Source organism: Pongo abelii, chromosome 4 (assembly GCF_028885655.2).
Source record: "Pongo abelii isolate AG06213 chromosome 4, NHGRI_mPonAbe1-v2.0_pri, whole genome shotgun sequence".
Taxonomy (NCBI): Eukaryota; Metazoa; Chordata; class Mammalia; order Primates; family Hominidae; genus Pongo; species Pongo abelii.
In genome coordinates this window covers 34,440,771-34,464,105 of record NC_071989.2, presented here as the reverse complement: position 1 = coordinate 34,464,105, position 23,335 = coordinate 34,440,771, and the positions used below count along the sequence as shown (strand labels likewise).

The following is a 23,335-nucleotide window of genomic DNA, read 5'->3' as shown; positions in this document are numbered from 1 at the left end:
ATGGGGATAACAACTGAATCTCTATCACAGGGTTGTTGTGAGTATTGAAGGAGGAAAGACTTATGGTACCTGGCTCATAGCAAGTGCTCATGAAACACTTACTATAATTATCATCATATTATTCTACAGCCAACTTAAATTGGCTCTCTTAAAAATTCACTAGATCAAAAGCAACTGGGTCAAAATTTATAAGTTTGTTTGCTCTTTTATTTATTGGGCAATAGGTGCTAGGGCATAGGCAAACTTTAGTCTTTCACTTTATACTTTCAAAAATCATATTTAAATCTGTGAGATGTATCTTCAGAGGCAGTTTCTATAAGGGTTATTTTAAGTCCGAATATTTATAAGAAAAAAATGTTGTTTTCTGGATAAATTGAGGTAACTCCTAGATTAAGTTTGCTTCCTCCACACTCTGCCCGTTGCAGTTCTTCTAACTCAGATCTGGGATTACTGCTTCTCTGCTGGATGGCCTGGATGGCAGAATACCAAGCCTGCCATTTAAGGCTGCCTCCACCCTGGCCTGCTTTTTCTCACATCCTTGCCTCCTGCTAACATTCCTGTGGATCTGTCACTCCAAACTCATTTTGCTTTCCTATTGCCTGAGAAGACCTCGAGCTCTACTCTAGCTGCCCCCTCCCCATCTAGAGCAGTCTCAGTCAAGGGATGCCTCTTCCAAGGTGAATTCTTCCCTCAGGATGCAGTCAGCCGTAATGGGCACAGTCAGCAGGGCATCGGGAGTGACCAGTGCCAGACTGCCTTGTGTCATGGGGCACTGGCATGCCTTACTTATCTTGTCTACTGGATATTCTATATAGTTCTCTCACAAGCCAGCACAGCACTCTCCAATGAAATCCTTCTAACCTATTTATTTTTAATTGGGAAAAGCAACACAGGAACTACACATTTTAAAAGGAAAAACCACACCCCAAATCTCATCATCATAAAAATCTTCACTCTTACCCATTATTTCAAAGGCTTTGTTCATATGCATATATATTAATATATCTCACAGTTGCAATTATAGTAGAGATGCAATTATACATTTATTGCCCCATTATTATATCCTATCGTTTCCATATTTCTACAAAATTGCCACAATTATTTTGATATATCAACTCACATAAAAATTTAGAGTAATTTTTTAATAATGTAAGATTGATTTAGAATCATACTTGCTGGTTTCTGTTTCATGACAACCTAAATTTTATTATAGTTGTTTTCTAAGTATAGCAAATAAGATATTTTCAGCTCTTTTCAGAGTTTTTCAATAGGTTTTAGCTCATTTGACTTGGAAGAGTGAAACATTTTATTCAGAATTCATTTTTTAAAATGTAGTTGCTTTTCGTTCGTGTTCCCCTTAAATCAGTCAATCTGGCTTTTTGAAAAAAATAATCTGCTAGAAGAGATGCTTATTTTTCTGTTTTGATGGAGATGCAGAGACTTGCCTGTGTAACAGGGTATTCAAATGGCACTCTTTCTTTTGTCTCAGTTTCTGCCAAGACCTTAAGTCTGAGAAGAAAAAAAAAGAAGATTAATTTTCCACGCATACTTAAAGAGAAATTTTAGACCATGTGTGTGGGACTTGCAGGGTGATGCTGTGATTCTAATTCCTTCACTCTCCTAGTATGCACGTGAGGAGAGGCTTAAAGGGCAGTGGAGAGATTTCAGAGAGAGAATTCCTTCAGGAGAGATGAGAGTGCCAGGGCATTCATTCCCCCTACTGTGCCCCAACTCAAGGCAAGTGAAGGGACAGCTAGAGATCTTGAGGGTTTGCTATGGGCTTGGGGAGCATGGCCACTAGCATTTTAGCCTTAAAATACTGATAGGAAAAAGACTGCCTGGAATGACGTTTGGTGACAGAGCTGACCAAAAGCACGGCGAGGAGTGGCTTGATTTTCATGACGTGGGATGGGGGTGAAGGGGATGTCAGGGATCATGGTTGCTTCTTGTGAGCCAGATTTGGACCTCATGGAAGGCAACAAGATGTGGATCATCTTGAAAAGATGCCAAAGAGGATGCCCTGCAGGGGTGACATGGTTTCAGTAAAGGGGTAGAAGATAGGAAGGCAGTGGGCAGCCAGTTGGAGGAGGAATTGTCCACACTGAGGGACTTGAAGGGAGCAGAGGTTTCCCAGTGGACACAGAGCTTCTCTTAATAGAAGGCGCCAGTCAGCATGTGGACACTGACTACATACAGGGCACCATTGCTAGATGACACCGTTGCTATACCCAGCTGAATAAGATATTTTCTGCCCCTAACTCCCTTCGCTGTTTGAGCCCTGGAGGAGCCAGAGGCATCACTGTGAGTAGCAGAGGAGAAGAGCAGCGATAGGGAAATACTATGGGAGCTGACTGCATCCGCCTCACCCACCCACAGTTTTTCTCTTTGGTAGGTCTAGATTTGGAAGGTCCTCCAATACTAGATTGGAGCAGACATTTCTTAGGGAGTGAGTGGGCAGGAGAGAGCACTGAGTCAGTTATACACCTCAGTTCATGGCACACTAGTATCATGAATTTACGAAAAAGCTTTTCTTGTTATATATGTTTATGCATTTTTGTTCCCACTCCCTACTCCAATTCTTCCCCATGGAAAACCATTTTAATGGGTTCCATATGTATTTCTTGTTCCAGTGTGTTCTGGAAAACTTTGTATTATTGTTTTAGTGTGTGTGTATTTTCCATGAATGTAAATAGCTCTGCATTAGCTTGTTTTATTTCTTGTTTTTCATGGAGCATTGCTGTGAAGATTTGCCCATGTTGCCGTGTGGTCTGTTGTACCTAGCTGCTGCAGTGGGAAGTAGTGGGTCCGGGCTTCTTACACCTAAAAATGGAGACCACTTGTTAGTACCTGAGAGTGAAAACTCTGTGTTCTGCGCCATATTTCATCCAAGGCAGAGAAGAATGATTCCACAAGGGGTTTGGAGGTAGTTGCCTGGACAAAAAAAAAAAAAAAAAAAAAAAGCTCTTTTATAATTTTAGCCCATCAAGTCCAGTTATTTTAATTAACTGATACATCAACATATAAGAACTGAGCACCTGTGATGTTCAAGATTCTGGCAGATTTGGGGTTAAATCATATAATAAAAGGCAATACAAAATAAAGCCATTCTGGGAGGTACAGAAAGTAAGGGCATGAGGGTTCAGGGAAAGGAGAGAGAAGTTTAGCCAGGGACACTAGGAGAATAAAGAGGAAGGATTTGAGTTGAGACTTGAATGCTTAAACAGGATTTTGATAGAATGCAAAAGACATTCTATTTGGGGAAGTTACATGAGCAAAGTAAAGCAAGATCCAAAGTGCAAAACTACAACTGAGAGGTGACAAGTAGAAGGTTTTTGTTTGTTTGTTTGTTTGTTTTTTCAAAATACTAGTATATCTTACTAAATAGTTATTGGTTTTGGGAGGCCAAGGTGGGTGGATCACCTGAGGTCAGGAGTTCAAGACCAGCCTGACCAACATGGAGAAACCCCATCTCTACGAAAAATACAAAATTAGCCGGGCATGGTGGTGCATGCCTGTAATCCCAGCTACTTAGGAGGCTGAGGTAGGAGAATCACCTGAACCTGGGAGGCGGAGGTTGCAGTGAGCCGAGATCATGCCATTGCACTCCAGCCTGGGCAACAAGTGCAAAACTCCATCTCAAAAAACAATACAAAACAAAACAAAACAAAAAAGAAGAAGTGTAATCCAGAGTGATGATAAATCCCCTCCTAGGTAGATCCTTTGTTATTCTCAAACATCAAAATAAGGAGGTAGTGGTAGGGAGGCAAATTTGAGTAGGTCAGAATGTGTATGTGTTCTCGTGTGGGGAAGGATCAAGGCTTCCAGTCTTGCATTTTTAAAGTGGCAGTTTTTATGTTTTGAGCCAATGCCTCAGATCCTGATATATCTCCTTATATGCATTTGGTAAATATTTTTTTAAAACCCAGCTTCTTTTATGCACTCTTTGCTACATTATGGAACACTCTTATGCTGTAATTGGTGTGAGGTTTGTCAGCATGCATATGATGAGTTCTCCATGATTTTGTGTTTTTTTTCCCTCTAATCTGACTTTAACAGGAAGTTCTTCATGTGTTGAAGCACCTTATAATCCACAGTGAAGCTCTGTGATTTGTCTTACTGAACTCTAGACTTGAAAATATTCCTGTTCCTCATTCAGATCTTGCCCCTTTTCTAACAGTACCCCTCACGGATTAATTTCCATCTTAATGTGTCTCTGGTAAAACACCTGATATCATGTCACTGAGGAGCAGGCACTAGGTAAATTTGAGTTGTTCTGGGAATTTAATGTTAACAGTATTTGTGTGATGGAAAGGATCTCTAAACTTCAAGTCAACAGTGGGATTTTGTAATTAAAAAGCTAGCGGCTGGGCATGGTAGCTCACACCTGTAATCCCAGCACTTTGGAAGGGCGAGGCAGGTGGATCACCTGAGGTCGGGAGTTCAAGACCAACCTGACCAACATGGAGAAACCCTCTCTCTACTTAAAAAAAATACAAAATTAGCCAGGCGTTGTGGCACATGCCTGTAATCCCAGCTACTCAGGAGGTTGAGGCAGGAGAATTGCTTGAACCCAATGAGGAGGAGGTTGCATTGAGCCCGGATCATGCCATTGCACTCCAGCCTGGGAAACAAGAGCAAAACTCCATTTCAAAAAAAAAAAAAAGCTAGCATCCAAGTTCCAAACGAAAGTGGCTTTGCCTTACTACCAATCTCTCTCACTGTTCTTCCATTTCTCCTTTTCTTTCAGAGCATTTTATCAAGGGCCTGCCAGAATACCACGTGGTGGGTCCAGTCCGAGTAGATGCCAGTGGGCATTTTTTGTCATATGGCTTGCACTATCCCATCACGAGCAGCAGGAGGAAGAGAGATTTGGATGGCTCAGAGGACTGGGTGTACTACAGAATTTCTCACGAGGAGAAGGACCTGTTTTTTAACTTGACAGTCAATCAAGGATTTCTTTCCAATAGCTACATCATGGAGAAGAGATATGGGAACCTCTCCCGTGTTAAGATGATGGCTTCCTCTGCCTCCCTCTGCCATCTCAGTGGCACAGTTCTACAGCAGGGCACCAGAGTTGGGACGGCAGCCCTCAGTGCCTGCCATGGACTGGTGAGTGCGGGCTCTGGCATCTCCTTCCTCTGCCCTGGCCCCTAGAGTCTCAGCTGGTAGACCTACTACCAACAGGTTCACAGATGCACTGACATATGGGAGTTGAGCCCCTGTGATGTGATGATCCTGGCCTCCAAAGGGGTTGGCGAGAAAGTATTTAATAAACAAAAGAGATCGACTTGAGAGATACAAAGAGTAAGGGCACTGAGGGTTCAGAGGACGCAGACAGAACTCCAACCAGCAACATCAGGGTGGTGTTGGAGGGGGAAGAAGAGGGAGGATTTGAGTTTGGTTTTCAGCCTCTGAGGCAGCTCTGAGGCAGCTCTGAGGCAACTGACTGGCTGGACAGCATATTTTGAATGAGCAGAACCTAGATTTGGACTGAGAATTTATGAATAATGATGGTGATAGAAGCTGCTGTGATGTAATAGTTGACTCTGTGTGCTTCATAATTAGACTTCATGAGGGAACCTCGGGCAGTCAGTTGATCCCTTTGTGCCTCTGTTTTCTCATCTGTAAAATGGAGATAATAGTAGTACCTGCCTCATGGAGCAAGGTTTGGCAAACTATGAACCATAGGCCAAATGTGGCCTGCCTCTTGTTTTTATAAATAAAGTTTTATTGAAAAGCAGATATGCAGTGTGTTTACAGATTGTCTATGGCTGTTTTCAAACTGCAACAACAGAGCTGAGTAGTTGGGGTAGTTACTGTATGGCTGAAGAACCGCACAATATTTGCTGTCTGGTCTTTCAGAAAAAGGTTATTGACACTTTTAATTGTGAGGAGTGTTTAATAAATAATGAACACTCAATGAGTATTGGCTTCTGTTATTATATTTTATTATTCGAATATGCCAGGCACTGGAATATGTGGTTTACTATGTGGTTTATGTACATTGTCCACTTTGCCTTGTTTTAGCAGATGAGGCAGTTCGGAGATACTGAATAAATTCACTGTGCAAGTTACTTTGGGTTCAAGTCTTTCTATCATACGCTATATCTCAAAATGCAGCAACAGTGACGGCCCCACCAGCAACTGCAGGGCAAACAGTGCTCAGGAATTCTGTTGAGATTTTTTGAGGTGTATGTTTAGGGAGTGAGTGACTGCAGGGGAAGGAATCCCAGAGTCTTGAAGGTGGTTATGGAGGAGTCCATGTTTTTGGCCTTGGTCCCTGTGCCAGGGCTGGTTTGCTAAGCAAAACTTCTAGTGGCATTGGCATTCCTACAAAAGGCACTTGTTCCAAATCCTCCCATTGTTACTGCCATTTTGCTAAGAATTTCTGTACTTTGTAATTTAGGGCTCTGTTTATCTTGTGTCTCTGGAGTTTGGCTTTGCTAGAATACTGTGAGAAAGTTCAGTAAAACATTATCCAGCGGTTTAAGTTTTCCGGAGGACCCCTGGGGATGAATTGCTTTGTACAATAAATGGAAAGTCTTGCTTTGCCTCTTTCTGTAAATTTGGATTTTCATGTTAGGTATTTATCATTTCCTCCTAATTAGCTCATAGCAGAAAATCAAGAATGGTGAATGGTTTTCTATTTTTCTTTTCCTCTTCTCTCTGGGCCTCATCAGGGGCTTCATTGAGCTGCAGAACATTTCCCAGCTCCATGGCTGTCATCCTCTAGGCTTGCTCTGGACTCACATCACATCTCCCCTTTGCAATCCTGGCTCTCATTCCTGTGAGACAACCCTGGAAGCATTATGGCACCTAATCCTCTATGGCCAGAACTGAAGAAAGAGCCCCTGATGACGAAACATTATCCTGCTCATTAAACATGAGCACCTTTCCATGGGATGGAGCAGTATGGTCTGTGGACCTGCAGAATCAACATCACATTGAATGGGAGCTTATTACAAAGACAAACCCATGGGCTGCACTTCAGACCTAGTGCGTTAGAATCTCGGGGGAATGGGCAAAAATGTCTCTGTGTGTGTTTAGCTGCTTTATTGAGATATAATTCACATATATACAGTTAACCCACTTAAAGTTTACAGCTAAATGGCTTTAAATGTGTTCAGAGTTCTGCAGCCGTCACCATAAATTTTAGAATATTTTCATTAGCCCACAAAGAAACCTATATCCCTTTGCAGTCACTTACCCATTCCCCCATTCCTCCACTCCTAGGGAACCACTAATCTACATTTAGTCTCTATAGATTTGCTTGTCTGAAACCTTTGTTTTAATTAGCTCTCCAGGAGATTCTGATGCCCACTGAAGTTGGAGAGGCCCTGGACTAGAGTAGTCGTTCTTAACCCTCGCTCAACATTAAGACTAGCTGGCCAGCTTTAAAATGGAGCCATGCCCCTACCCCACAGCCTAGATGTTTTGATTTTATTGGTCTGAGAGTAGAGTCCGGGCATCAGCATTTTTTAAAGCTCACCAGGAGATTCTAAATTGCAGTCAGTGTTGCCAACTACTGGATTAGCATAAGTGGGTGTTAATAGGTGGTATTGGCCAATGTTACTCTAAAGTACCAGATCTCCCCAGGTGATTCTAATGAGCAACCAGGGGTGCAACCACTGCTGTAAATTGCTCCCTATTTTCATCTTGTGCTTTCTAAGGGAAATTGCATATTGTTTAGCATTATCCTAGGCTTGGGAATAGAATACTAGGACCCTTTCAATTTCAAATGTCCCTAAGGAGCAGGAGTACTACCATGTAGGCATTTTCAGATTCAGATTTCAGATTCATACGAAGTTCAGAAGCACAAAGTGTTAGTTAAGATGATGGGAACTTTTCACATCCAGATCAGTGAATGATTTTGCCAGAAGAAACATTCTACTGGGAGGATTATTTTGGAACCTTTTACACAAAATTGGATGTTTAATGGATGGTTATTAAAAAAAAAAGGCACCCAAAGCCAAATGAGTTTCTTTCCTTTCTGTGTGTGCACTACTTGACTGGATTCAAGTTCGTTTGCTTGTGTGCCAAAATTTGCCAGTGTCCACCTAGAGTCGTCGTAGTCCAAAGGATAGTGGTTGGACTTGGACCTGACTTCTGATCACATGTCTAGGGTCTGACATCCAGAAAGAGAGAGTTGTTCTCTCTTTCACCCAGGAATGGCCCTACATTCAAATTCACAGGATGGCAGGCCTAGCTCTGCTGGCTCTAAGCCCTTCTCCACTTTTAGGGGCAGAAGTAGCATTTGGGAAGTCCTTTTTAGGAAGAAACACTTTCATGTGGACCAGGACGTCTGCCTGTCATTCCTGGGATGCAAGCCTGGCTTTGTTTGTTTCAGATGTGGTCATCTGAATGAGATGTTGGAGGCTGTGTTCTCTTGCAGTTGTCTTGATTTGAGACTCATTTAGTCTCCTCTGGAGCAGACTCAGATGATTTCAAACTGAGGACCCTAGAAAAGCTACCTATGGGAAGCTGTGGGACAACCTCCTTCTTGCATTTAATATATTCTAGCATGGTTCCAGCCCGTGTCCTCTTTGAGGCTGCTCCCAGACTGAGTCAGCCGGTGTCCTGGCTCAGTAGCTCCCCTCTGTCATCTCCACCATTTTCACTACCCTTCTCCCGTCAACATTTTCACAACTTTGGCATTGTGGAATTTGTCTGTTTTAACAGTTCAGTTGATTTCTTCCATTCTCAGCTTTTTGATGGAGGAACTGTGTTCTTTAATCAGTTAGACTCTGAATTTATCCTCAGGAATGAATATCGCAGTGGGGGTGGGTTTGGTTTTTCTGTTGCCAGGAGCACTACCGGTTTGGTTCCAGGTGAATTTGTTGGTAGTATTTCAGTTTAGATTTCTGCACTGGAAGGATAGTGTAAGATATCTACCCTCGTGCATAAGACAGGATTGGGGTTCTGATTTTTCATGGGGCATTCTAATTCTGCCAAGCACTTACCCTCTGGACTGTGTACCTGGGTCATTAAACTTATAATTTTAATTTCTGTTTATAGCACATTATGTAATACCTGTTCATAGCATTTCTTAGCTCAGGCTTTACTAAAGTGAATACAGTTCTTGACTCTATCAAAAACTCTAATTCCAGCCTCTGCTGGGAAATCAAATTCTAATTCTTAATCTGAATAGCTGGTCATGGATCTCTCAAGGGCCATCCAGCTTTAACTTCCATCCACTCTCCAGCCTTAAGTTTCCCTTTCTCTTTGGGTGAATTGAGATTTCCTTTCTTGTTTTAAACTCAAATATGGGTTAAACTTTTGAGAGAGATATTTCTTAGTGTTTTTATGTTAAACTTTTTATTTTGAAATAGTTGTAGATTCATAACAGTTGTAAGAACTAATTCAGAGAGGTATTAGTATGTACCCTCTACCCAGTTTCCTCTGATGGCAACATCTTGCAAAATTACTGTACAGTATCACAGCCAGGATTTTAACATTGATGTGGTCAAGATGACACACTTTTCCATCACAAGAATCCCTCATGTTATCCTTTTATAGCTATACCCATTTCCCTCATGCTGCCATCACCTCATATTTATATTTTACATTTAAGTCCATAATCCATTTTGAGTTAATTTTTGTGTGAGGTTTGAGACTTAGAGGTTCTCCTCCCTCTCCTCCTCCCTCCTTTTCTCTCTTCCTTCCTTTCTTGCTTTGTTGTTTGCCTATAGACGTCGAATTGTTCCAGCACCATTTGTTGAAAGGCTGTTTTTGTTTCATTAAGTTGCTTTTGCACTTTTGTAAAAAATTAGCTGGATGTATTTTTGTGAGTCCATATCTGAGTTTTAGGTTTTGTTCCATCAATAGCACACAGTCTTCATAACTGTAGCTATATAATTAGTCATGAAATCAGGTAGACTGATTCCTCCCATTTTAGTCTACTTTTTCAAAATTGTTTTAGTAATTTTAGTTTCTCTGTCCTTCCATATAAATTTTATAATAATCTTGTCTACAAAATCTTGCTGGGATTTTAATGGGAATTGTATTACGTCTATATGTTAGTTTGGGAAGAATTGACACCTTTGCTATGTCAAGTCTTGCGATCCATGAACATGGTATGTGTCTTGATTTATTTAGATCTTCTTTGATTTTTTCCATCAGTGTTGTGTAGTTTTCAACATCCTAGCTCTATATGTGTTTTGTTAGTATACACCTAAATATCTCATTTTCTAAGTCCTTATATTTTTAATTTTAGTATTCATGTGCTTACTGCTAGTGTGTAAACACATAATTAATTTTTGTGTGTTTATTTTGTATACTGTGAATTTGCTAAACTGTCTTATTAGCTCTAAGATGGTTTTTTTAGAAGATTCTGTGGGATTTTCTATGTATACAGTAATGTCATTAGCCAATGAGGCAGTTTTATTTCTTCCTTTCTCTTCATATGCCTTTCAATTTTCTTTTCTTGCTTTATTACATTGGCTAGAATTTTTAGCACTATATTGAATAAGAATGGGGAGAGCAACATCTCTTGCCTTTTCTCCAGTCTTAGGGAGAAGGCATTCAGACTTTTATCATTGGGTATAATATTAACTATCTATTTTGTTTAGTTTTTGTAGATGCTTTCTATCAAGTCACAGAAGTTTTCTGAGAGCTTTTTTTGATTATGAATGGGTATTGAATTTTGTCAAGTGCTTTTCCTGCATCAGTTAATATGATCATGTGACTTTTCTTCTTTAGCCTATTAATATGATGGACTACATTGATTAATTTTTTAAAAAAGTCTTTATTTTTTAAGAGCAGTACTAGGTTTACACCAAAATTGAGAGGAAAGTAAAGAGATACCTCATAATCTCCCTGCTCCCATATATACATAGCTTCTCCCATTATCAACATCCCCCACAGGAGTAGTACATTTGTTATAATTGATGAATATATCTTGACACATCATTATCACTTAAAGTTTATTGTTTACATTAGAGTTCACTCTTGGTGTTGTACATTCTATAGATTTGGACCAATTTATAATGACATATATCCACCATTATATTCTCATATAGAGGATTTTCACTGCCCTGATAATTTTATGTGCTCCACCTATTCATTTCTCCACTCTCCTACCCCTGGAAACCACTGATCTTTTTAGTTTTGCATTTTCTAGAATGTCATATAGTTGTAAAAGCATACAATATATAGCCTTTTGAGATTGGCCTTTTTCACTTAGTAATATGTCTCGCTCTGTCGGTAGGCTGGAGTGCAGTGGCACCATCTCAGCTCACTGCAACCTCCGACTCCCTGGTTCAAACAGTTGTCCTGCCTCAGCCTCCCGAGTAGCCAGGATTATAGGCATGCACCACAATGCCCAGCTAATTTTTGTATTTTTAGTAGAGACGAGGTTTCACCATGTTGGCCAGGATGGTCTCAATCTCCTGATCTCATAATCCGCCCACCTCAGCCTCCCAAAGTGCTGGGATTACAGGTGTGAGCCACCGCACCCAGCCCCCTGAAGTTTTTTTATGGCTTGAAAACTCATTTCTTTTTAGTGCTGAATAATATTTTATCATCTGGATGTACAGTTTATGTATTCATTCACCTACTGAAAGACATCTTCGTTGCTTTTAAGTTTTGGCAGTTATTGATAATGTTGCTATAAACAACCTTGTGCAGGTTTCTTTGTGGACAAGAGTTTTCAACTCATTTAGGTAAATATCAAGAAGTGTTACTGCTGGATTATATGGTATGAGTATGTTTAGTCTTGTAAGAAGCAGCCAAATTGTCTTCCAAAGTGGCTGCACTATTTTGCATCCTCACTGGCAATGAAGGAGAGTTCCTATTGCTCCATATCTTTGTCAGCATTTGGTATTGTCAGTGTTCTGGATTTTGACCATTCCAATAGATGTGTGGTGGTACCTCATTTTTGTTTTAATTTGCATTTTCTTTGCCATGGAAATGCATATGATGTGGGATATCATTTCATATGCTTGTCATCTGTGTATCTTCTTCAGTGAGGTTCCTGTTAAGGTCTTTGTTCTAGTTTTTAATCAGGTTGCTAATTTCCTTATTGTTGAGTATTAAGAGTTCTTTGTAAATTTTGATGGCAGTTGATTTATCAGATGTCTTTTGCAAATATTTTCTGTCAGTATATGACTTGTCTTTTTATTCCCTAGATAGTGTGTTTCACAGAGCAGACATTTTTAAGTTTAATAAAGTCCAGCTTATCAATTATTTCTTTCATGGGTAATTCCTTTGATGTTGTATCTAAACAGTCATTGACAAAAACAAGGTTATCTAGATTTTTCTCCTATATTATCTCTAAGAGTTTTAGAGTTTTATATTCTACATTTAACTCTGTCATCCAGTTTGTGTTAATTTTCTTGAAGAATATAAGATTTATTGTGTTAGTTTTCCCAAAGGGTGTCTGGATTATTTTTGCATGTGAATGTTCATTTGTTCAGCACCATTTGTTGAAAAGCCTGTCTTTTCTTCATTACATTGCCTTTGCCACTTTGTCAAAGATAAGTTGATTATATTTATGTTGGTCTATGTATGGGCTCTCTATTCTGTTTCATTATCTATTTATCTATTCTTTCACTAATATCACGTGGTCAAGATGATTATACCTTTAATGTAAATCTTGAAGTCCGATAGTGTCAGTTCTCCACTTCTCCTTGCATACTGTATTGGCTAGTCTGTGTGTTTTGACTCTCCATATAAATTTTAGAATCATTTTGTGAATATCCACAAAGTAAATTGCTAAGATTTTGGTTGGAATTGCATTGAGTCTATAGATTAAGTTGGAAAGAACTAACATGAGTCTTCCTATCCATTAGCATGAAATATCTCTTCATTTATTTATAGCTTCTTTTATTTCCTTCATCAGAATTTTGTATTTTCCCTCATATAGATCTTGTACATATTTTGTTTGATGTATCTAAGTAATTTTTGGAGAATGCTAATGTAAATGGTATTATGTTTTTAATTTTAAATACTTCTTGTTCATTGCTGGTATATAGTAAAACAACTCACTTTATTAACCTTGTGTCCTTCAAGGCTGGGTACAATCACTTGCTATAATTGTTAGTTTCAGGAGTTTTTTTTTTTTTAATCTACATAGCATTCATGTCATCTGTGAACAAAGTATTATTTCTTCCTTTGCAATTAGTATACTTATATTTCCTTTTCTTGTTTTATTGTACTACCTAGAACTTTCAATATGGTGTCAAAAAGGAGTGGTAAAAGAGGACATCTTTGCCTTACTTTTGATCTTAGTGGGAAAGCTTCTAGTTTCTCATAAGTATGAAGAGAAATTCTTTATTAAATTAAAGAAATTTATCTCTATTCCTGTTTTACTGAGATATGTTATCATAAATGGGTGTTGGATTTTGTCAAGTGTTTTTCCTCCATCTATAGGTATGATCATGTAATTTTCTTCTTTAGCCTGTCAATGTCATGGATTACATTAATCAATTTTTGAATTTTGAACTAGCCTTGAATGTCTGGGATAAAATCCCACTTGATTGTGTTGTATTATCTGTCATGCCTGAAATGTGTCTGGGTCCCTTTTAGCCATGGCTGGAGCTGGAGTGGTTGGGACACAGGAAGCATAAAAAATGTCTTCTTATACATTGTTGGGTTCAATTTCCTTGAGGGGTTTTGCGTCTCTGTTTATCAGACAAATTGGTCTGTAGTTTTCTTTTCTTTCTTTTTTTTTTTTTTTTTTTTTTTTTTTACAGATGAAGTCTCACTCTGTCGCCCAAACTGGAGTGCAGTGGTACGATCTCGGCTCACTGCAACCTCCGCCTCCCGAGTTCAAGTGATTCTCCTGCCTTAGCCTCCCGAGTAGCTGGGACTACAGGGGTGCGCCACCATGCCCAGCTAATTTTTGTATTTTTTTTAGTAGAGACGGGGTTTCACCATGTTGGCCAGGCTGGTCTCGAACTCCTGACTTTGTGATCCACCCACCTCGGCCTCCCAAAATGCTTGGATTACAGGCGTGAGCCACCGCGCCCGGCTAGTTTTCTTTTCTTGTAATGACTTTGGTTTTGGTGTTAGGGTGATGCTGGCCTCATGGAATGAGTTAGAAAGAATTCCCTCTGCTTCTGTCATCTGAGAGATATTTCAGGGAATTGACATAATTTCTCCTTTAAATATTTGGTAGAGTTCACCAGTGAACCTATCTGGGCCTGCTGATTTTTCTTTTGGAGGGTTATTAATTATTGATTCAATTTTTAAAATAGATACAGACCTATTTACATTGCCTATTTTTTCCTGTCTGTGTTTTGAAAGATTGTGTCATTCAAGGCATTGTTTCATTTCATCTAGGTTACCAAATATTGGGGCATATAGTGTTTCGTAATATTCCTTTATTCTTTATTCTATAATATGTCTCACATAATGAACATGTGAGAAATGTTCATTCTCACATTGCCATAGGGAACTACCTGAGAGTGGGCAATATTTAATGTCCATGGAATCTGTAGTGATATCCCATCTTTCATTTCTGATATTGATAATTTGTGTTCTTTCTCTTTTTTTGTTAGTTAGCCTAGCTCAAGTCTTACTGATTTTATGGATCTTTTAAAATAATAAGCTTTTGGTGTTATTGTTTTTTCTATCTTTAATTGCATTCATTTCTGCTCTAATATTTACTATTTATTTTTTTCTCATTGAATCTAATTTGCTCTTTTTTTTCTAGTTACCTAAGGTGGCATTGGCTCATTTTTCAAATATTGAAACAGGCTTGCGTCTCTGGAATTAATTCCACTTGCTCGTGGTGTACAATTCTTTTTATATATCACTAAATTCTATTTGCTGATATTTTTAAAAGGATTTTTGCATCTATATTTATGAAAGATATTCTTTTGTAGTTTTCCTTTCTTTTCAGTACTGTTTGTGTCTGATTTTGGCATCAGGGTAATATTAGCTTTATAAAATGAATTGGGTAGTGTTTCCTTATATTCTGTTTTCTGGAAGAGATTGCATTGAATTTATGTTAGTTATCTTTAAATGTTTTGTAGAATTTGTATTGAAACTATCTGGGCCTAGAGATTTCCTTTTTGGGAGTTTTAAACAGTTATGAATTTTATATTCTCAATATAATTCTTAATAGGGCTATTCAAATTTTCTGTTTCATTTTGGGTGAGCTGTGGTAGTTTGTGTTTACTGAGGAATTAGTTTATTTTATCTAAGCTGTTAAATTTATGTATTGATTTGTTCACTGTTTTCATATCTTTTTTGGGGGAAATTTTACTTTAATCTTCATAATAATTCATTGTCACGTGGCTATAAAGAACTACCTGAGACCAGGTAATTTATAAAGAAAAGAGGTTTAACTGGCTCATAGTTCCACAGGCTGTACAAGAAGCATGATTGAGGACACCTCAGAAAACTTACAATTGTGACAGAAGGCAAAGAGGAAGGAGGCACCTCTTATATGGCCAGAGAAGGAGGAAGAGAGAGTGAAGGGGTAGGTACTACACACTTTTAAACAAACAGATCTCATGAGAACTCACTCACTATCACAAGAACAGCAAGAGGCAAATCTGTCCCCATGAGCCAGTCACCTCCCATCAGTCTCCTCCACCAACACTGGGGATTACAATTTGCCATGGGATTTGGACAGGGACACAAAGCCAAACCACATCATTTTAGCCCTGGCCCCTCCCAAATCTCACGTTATTCTCACATTACAAAATACTATCATCCCTTCTCAACAGTTTCCCAAGTCTTAACTCATTTCAGCATTAACTCAAAAGTACACTGTTGCGGGAAGTCAGGGACCCCGAACAGAGGGACCTGCTGAAGCCGTGACAGAAGAACATAAATTGTGAAGATTTCATGAACATTTATCACTTCCCCAATCAATACTCTTATAATTTCCTATGCCTGTCTTTACTTTAATCTCTTAATCCTGTCATCTTCATAAGCTGAGGATGTATGTCGCCTCAGGACCCTGTGATGATTGCGTTAACTGCACAAATTGTTCGTAAAGCTTGTGTGTTTGAACAATATGAAATCTGGGCACCTTGAAAAAAGAACAGGATAGCAGTGATGTTCAGGGAACAAGGGAGATAACCATTAGGTCTGACTGCCTTGGATCCAGGCAGGACAGAGCCATATTTCTCTTATTGCTGAAAACAGGTAAGAGAAATATCACTGAATTATTTCCCCCATAAGGAATATTAATAATTCACAGCCCTGGGAAAAGAATGCATTCCCAGGGGTGGCCTCTAAAATGGCCACTCTATGAATGTCTACCTTATGCAGTTGTAGATAGGGATGAAACACACCCTAGTCTCCTGCAGCGCCCCCAGGCTTATTAGGATTAGGAAATTCCTGCCTAGTAAATTTTAGTCAGACCAGTTGTCTGCTCTCAAGCCCTGTTTGCTGATGTTTATCAACGACAATGTGTGCCCAGTGGGACATGGATCTTCATTAGCAATTCTAGTTTCGCCCTGACCTTGTGATCTTGCTCTGACCTTCTGCCTTGTGATATTTTATTGCCTTTGAAGCATGTGATCTCTGTGACCCACACCCTATTCATACACTCCCTCCCCTTTGAAAATCGCTAATAAAAACTTGCTGGTTTTGTGGCTCGGGGGCATCACGGAACCTGCTGACATGTGATGTCTCCCCCGGACACCCAGCTTTAAAATGTCTCCTTTTCTCACAGCTCCTCTAGTCAGTGCCCTAGTGGGGTCCCTGTGTAGGGTTCCAACCACACATTTCCCCTCTGCATTGCCCTAGCAGAGGGTGTCCATGAGGGATCCATCCCTGCAGCAGACTTCTGCCCAGACGTTCAGGCATTTTCATACATCCTCTAAAGTCTAGGTGGAGGCCCCCAGTCCTCAGCTATTGCCCTCTATGCACCTGCAGGCATAACACGACGTGGAAGCCACCGAGGCTTACAGCTTGCATTCACTGGAGCAGTGGCCTAACATATGTCTGGGACCCTTTTAGCCATGGCTGGAGCTAGAGTGGCTGGGACACAGGGAGCAGTGTCCCAAGGTTGCATAGGGCAGTGGGGCCCTGGGCCTGGCCCACAAAACCATTCTTTTCTCCTAGATCTCTGGGTCTGTGATGGAGCAGCTGCTGCAAAGGTCTCTAGAATGCTTTTGAGGCATTTTCCTCATTGTCTTGACTATTTTAACATTTAGTTCCTCTTTGCTTACACAAATTTCTACAGCTAGCTTGAATTCCTCCCTCAGAAAGTGGGTTTTTATTTTCTACCATATGGCTAGGCTGCAAGTTTTCCAAACTTTCACAGTCTGCTTTCCTTTTAAAAAGGGATGTCCAATATTTTGGCTTCTCTAGGCCACATTGGAAGAAGAAGAATCGTCTTGGGCTACACATAAAATACACTGACACTAATGATAGCTGATGAGCTAAACAAATTTTGCAAACAAATGTCATGATGTTTAAGAAACTTTACAAATTTGTGTTGGGCCACATTCATAACCATCCTGGGCCGCATGTGGCCAGTGGGCCATGGGTTGGACAAGCTCGCTTTTAAATATAAGTTCCAGTTCCAGGTCATTTGCTCACAATATAAGCATAAGTTGCTAGAAACAGCCACGCCACCTCTTGAACATTTTACTCCTTAGAAATTTCTTCCGCCAGATACTCTAAGTCATTACTCTCAAGTTCAAAGTCCCATACATCTCTAGGGCAGGAGCACAATGCCTCTAACCTGTTTGCTAATGTATAACAAAAGTGACCTTTGCCCCAATTCCCAACAAGTTCCTCATCACCATCTGAGACCACCTCAGCCTGGACTTCCATGTCACTATCAGCCTGGATTGTCCATATCACTATCAGCATTTTGGTCACAGCAATTTAACAAGTCTCTTGGAAGTTCTAAACTTTTCCTCATCTTCCTGTCTTCTTCTGAGCCCTCCAATCTCTTCCAACCTCTGCCTGTTATCCAGTTCCAAAGTCACTTCCACATTTTCAGGTATCTTTATAGCAATGACCCACTTCTCAGTACCCATTTTCTGTATTAGTCCGTTGTTATAGTGCTATAAAGAACTACCTGTGACTAGGTAATTTATAAAGAAAAGAGGTTTAATTGACTGAGTTCCATAGGCTGTACAGGAAGCATGGCTGGGGAGGCCTCAAGAAATTTACAATCACAGTGGAAGCCAAAGAGGAAAGAGGCATGTATTACATGGCCAGAGGAGGAAAGAGAACGGAGGGAGAGATGCTACACACTTTTAAATAACCAAATCTCATGAGAACTCACTCCCTATCATGAGACCAGCAAGGAGCAAATTTTTCCCCATGATCCAGTCACCTCCCATCAAACACCTCCTCCAACACTGGGGATTACAATTCCACATGAGATTTGGGCAGGGACACAAATCCAAACTATATCAAACTTAATATTACATTTGACTTAGTATAATTGATAAAGCAAATGGATAAAAAATTCTGTAAGAATCTAGAAGATTTGTGCATCACAATTAACAATTTTAACTTGTGGACATATATATAACAGTATACCCAACATTGCATAATTTTTGTTTGAAAATTATTTGTTTTTATGTGTGTGTGCTGTGTGTGGGTGTGTATTTTTATTTCAATAGCTTTTGGGGTATAAGTAGTTTTTGGTTACATAGATGAATTGTATAGTGTTGAAGTCTGAGATTTTAGTGCACACATCACCCAACTAGTGTACACCATCCAATATGTGTTTTTTTATTACTCATCTCCCTCCCAACCTCCCATTTCTGAGTCTCCAGAGTCCATTATACCACTCCATATGCCTTTGATTATCCATAGCTTAGCTTCCACTTATAAGTGAGATCATACAGTATTTGGTTTTCCATTGCTGAGTTACTTCACCTAGAATAATGACTTTTAACTCCATCCAAGTTTCTGCAAAAGACATTATTTTCTTCTTTTTTATGGCTGGATAGTATTTCATGGTGTATATATACCACATTTTCTTTATCCATTTGTTGGTCAGTGGGCACTTAGGTCGGTTCCATGTCTTTGAAATTGTGGATTGTGCTGCAGTAAACATATGTGTGCAGTTGTCTTTTTCATATGATGACTTCTTTTCCTTTGAGTAGATACACAGTAGTGGGATTTCTGGATCAAATGGTAGATCTACTTTTAGTTCTTTAGGAAATCTCCATACTGTTTTCCATAGAGGTTTCACTAATTTACATTTCCACCAGCAATGTATAAGCATTGCCTTTCACATCTTTCACCACACCTATGCCAATATTTATTTTTTTTACTTTATTTTATTTTATTTTATTATTATTATACTTTAAGTTTTAGGGTACATGTGCACAACGTGCAGGTTTGTTACAGATGTATACATGTGCCATGCTGGTGTGCTGCACCCATTAACTCGTCATTTAGCATTGGGTATATCTCCTAATGCTATCCCTCCCCCCTCCCCCACCCCACAACTGTGCCCCGTGTGTGATGTTCCCCTTCCTGTGTCCATGTGTTCTCATTGTTCAATTCCCACCTATGAGTGAGAACATGCGGTGTTTGGTTTTTTGTCCTTGCGATAGTTTGCTGAGAATGATGGTTTCCAGCTTCATTCGTGTCCCTACAAAGGACATGAACTCATCATTTTTTATGGCTGCATAGTATTCCATGGTGTATATGTGCCACATTTTCTTAATCCAGTCTATCATTGTTGGACATTTGGGTTGGTTCCAAGTCTTTGCTATTGTGAATAGTGCCGCAATAAACATAGGTGTGCATGTGTCTTTATAGCAGCATGATTTATAATCCTTTGGGTATATACCCAGTAATGGGATGGCTGGGTCAAATGGTATTTCTAGTTCTAGATCCCTGAGGAATCGCCACACCGACTTCCACAAGGGTTGAACTAGTTTACAGTCCCACCAACAGTGGAAAAGTGTTCCTGTTTCTCCACGTCCTCTCCAGCACCTGTTGTTTCCTGACTTTTTAATGATCGCCATTCTAAGTGGTGTGAGATGGCATCTCATTGTGGTTTTGATTTGCATTTCTCTGATGGCCAGTGATGATGAGCATTTTTTCATGTGTTTTTTGGCTGCATAAATGTCTTCTTTTGAGAAGTGTCTGTTCATATCTTTCACCCACTTGTTGATGGAGTTGTTTATTTTTTTTCTTGTAAATTTGTTGGAGTTCTTTATAGATTCTGGATATTAGCTCTTTGTCAGATGAGTAGGTTGCGAAAATTTTCTCCCATTCTGTAGGTTGCCCGTTCACTCTGATGGTGGTTTCTTTTGCTGTGCAGAAGCTCTTTAGTTTAATTAGATCCCATTTGTCAATTTTGGCTTTTGTTGCCATTCCTTTTGATGTTTTAGACATGAAGTGCTTGCCCATGCCTATGTCCTGAATGGTATTGCCTAGGTTTTCTTCTAGGGTTTTTATGGTTTTAGGTCTAACATGTAAGTCTTTAATCCATCTTGAGTTAATTTTTGTATAAGGTGTAAGGAAGAGATCCAGTTTCAGCTTTCTACATATGGCTAGCCCGTTTTCCCAGCACCATTTATTAAATAGGGAATCCTTTCCCCATTTCTTGTTTTTGTCAGGTTTGTCAAAGATCAGATAGTTGTAGATATGCGGCATTATTTCTGAGGGCTCTGTTTTGTTCCATTGGTCTATATCTCTGTTTTGGTACCAGTACCGTGCTGTTTTGGTTACTGTAGCCTTGTAGTATAGTTTGAGGTCAGGTAGCATGATGCCTCCAGCTTTGTTCTTTTGGCTTAGGATTTACTTGGCAATGCAGGCTCTTTTTTGGTTCCATATGAACTTTAAAGTAGTTTTTTCCAATTCTGTGAAGAAAGTCATTGGTAGCTTGATGGGGATGGCATTGAATCTATAAATTACCTTGGGCAGTATGGCCATTTTCACGATATTGATTCTTCCTACTCATGGGCATGGAATGTTCTTTCATTTGTTTGTATCCTCTTTTATTTCCTTGAGCAGTGGTTTGTAGTTCTCCTTGAAGAGGTCCTTCACGTCCCTTGTAAGTTGGATTCCTAGGTATTTTATTCTCTTTGAAGCAATTGTGAATGGGAGTTCACTCATGATTTGGCTCTCTGTTTGTCTGTTATTGGTGTATAAGAATGCTTGTGATTTTTGCACATTGATTTTGTATCCTGAGACTTTGCTGAAGTTGCTTATCACCTTAAGGAGACTTTGGGCTGAGACAGTGGGGTTTTCTAGATATACAATCGTGTCATCTGCAAACAGGGACAATTTGACTTCCTCTTTTCTTAATTCAGTGCCCTTTATTTCCTTCTCCTGCCTGATTGCCCTGGCCAGAACTTCCAACACTGTGTTAAATAGGAGTGGTGACAGAGGGCATCCTTGTCTCGTGCCAGTTTTCAAAGGGAATGCTTCCAGTTTTTGTCCATTCAGTATGATATTGGCTGTGTGTTTGTCATAGCTATCTCTTATTGTTTTGAGATACATCCCATCAATACCTAATTTATTGAGAGTTTTTAGCGTGAAGAGTTGTTGAATTTTGTCAAAGGCCTTTTCTGCCTCTATTGAGATAATCATGTGGTTTTTGTCTTTGGTTCTGTTTATATGCTGGATTACGTTTATTGATTTTCATAGGTTGAACCAGCCTTGCATCCCGGGGATGAAGCCCATTTGATCATGGTGGATCAGCTTTTTGATGTGCTGCTGGATTCGGTTTGCCAGTATTTTATTGAGGATTTTTGTGTTAATGTTCATCAAGGATATTGATCTAAAATTCTCTTTTTTTGTTGTGTCTCTGCCAGGCTTTGGTATCAGGATGATGCTGGCCTCATAAAATGAGTTAGGGAGGATTCCCTCTTTTTCTATTGATTGGAATAGTTTTAGAAGGAATGGTACCAGCTCCTCCTTGTACCTCTGGTAGAATTCGGCTGTGAATCCATCTGGTCCTGGACTTTTTTTGGTTGGTAAGCTATTAATTATTGCCTCAATTTCAGAGCCTGTTATTGGTCTATTCAGAGATTCAACTTCTTCCTGCTTTAGTCTTGGAAGGGTGTATGTGTCGAGGAATTTATCCATTTCTTCTAGATTTTCTAGTTTATTTGCATAGAGGTGCTTATAGTATTCTCTGATGGTAGTTTGTATTTCTGTGGGATCGGTGGTGATATCCCCTTTGTCATTTTTTATTGTGTGTATTTGATTCTTCTCTGTTTTCTTCCTTATTACTCTTGCTAGTGGTCTATCAATTTTGTTGATCTTTTCAAAAAAACAGCTCCTGGATTCATTGATTTTTTTGAAGGGTTTTTTATGTCTCTATTTCCTTCAGTTCTGCTCTGATCTTAGTTATTTCTTGCCTTCTGCTAGCTTTTGAATGTGTTTGCTCTTGCTTCTCTAGTTCCTTTAATTGTGATGTTAGGGTGTCAATTTTAGATCTTTCCTGCTTTCTCTTGTGGGCATTTAGTGCTATAAATTTCCCTCTACACACTGCTTTGAATGTGTCCCAGAGATTCTGGTATGTTGTGTCTTTGTTCTCATTGGTTTCAAAGAACATCTTTATTTCTGCCTTCATTTCGTTATGTACCCAGTAGTCACTCAGGAGCAGATTGTTCAGTTTCCATGTAGTTGAGCGGTTTTGAGTGAGTTTCTTAATCCTGAGTTCTAGTTTGATTGCACTGTGGTCTGAGAGACAGTTTGTTATAATTTCTTTTCTTTTACATTTGCTGAGGAGTGCTTTACTTCCAAATATGTGGTCAATTTTGGAATAGGTGTGGTGTGGTGCTGAAAAAAATGTATATTCTATTGATTTGTGGTGGAGAGTTCTGTAGATGTCTGTTAGGTCTGCTTGGTGCAGAGCTGAGTTCAATTCCTGGATATCCTTGTTAACTTTCTGTTTCGTTGATCTGTCTAATGTTGACAGTGGGGTGTTAAAGTCTCCCATTATTATTGTGTGAGAGTCTAAGTCTCTTTGTAGGTCACTAAGGACTTGCTTTATGAATCTGGGTGCTCCTGTATTGGGTGCGTATATATTTAGGATAGTTAGCTCTTCTTGTTGAATTTATCCCTTTACCATTATGTAATGGCCTTCTTTGTCTCTTTTGATCTTTGTTGGTTTAAAGTCTGTTTTATCCGAGACTAGGATTGCAACCCCTGCCTTTTTTTGTTTTCCATTTGCTTGGTAGATCTTCCTCCATCCCTTTTTTTTGAGCCTGTGTGTGTCTCTGCACATGAGATGGGTTTCCTGAATATAGCACACTGATGGGTCTTGACTCTTTACCCAATTTGCCAGTCTGTGCCTTTTAATTGTAGCATTTAGCCCATTTACATTTAAGGTTAGTATTGTTATGTGTGAGTTTGATCCTGTCATTATGATGTTAGCTGGTTATTTTGCTCGTTAGTTGATGCAGTTTCTTCCTAGCCTTGATGGTCTTTACAATTTGGC

The 23,335-nt window shown here is 39.5% G+C and overlaps 1 protein-coding gene across 1 annotated transcript in view; it reads left to right on the top strand.

Moving 5' to 3' along the window:
• ADAMTS12 (ADAM metallopeptidase with thrombospondin type 1 motif 12) overlaps positions 1-23,335 on the top strand; it is a 373,134-nt gene that overhangs the window by 5,734 nt on the left and 344,065 nt on the right. The window contains exon 2 of the mRNA XM_024247634.2: positions 4,748-5,109. Coding sequence (XP_024103402.2) covers positions 4,748-5,109 — 362 coding nt within the window. The remainder of the gene's footprint in view (positions 1-4,747; positions 5,110-23,335) is intronic.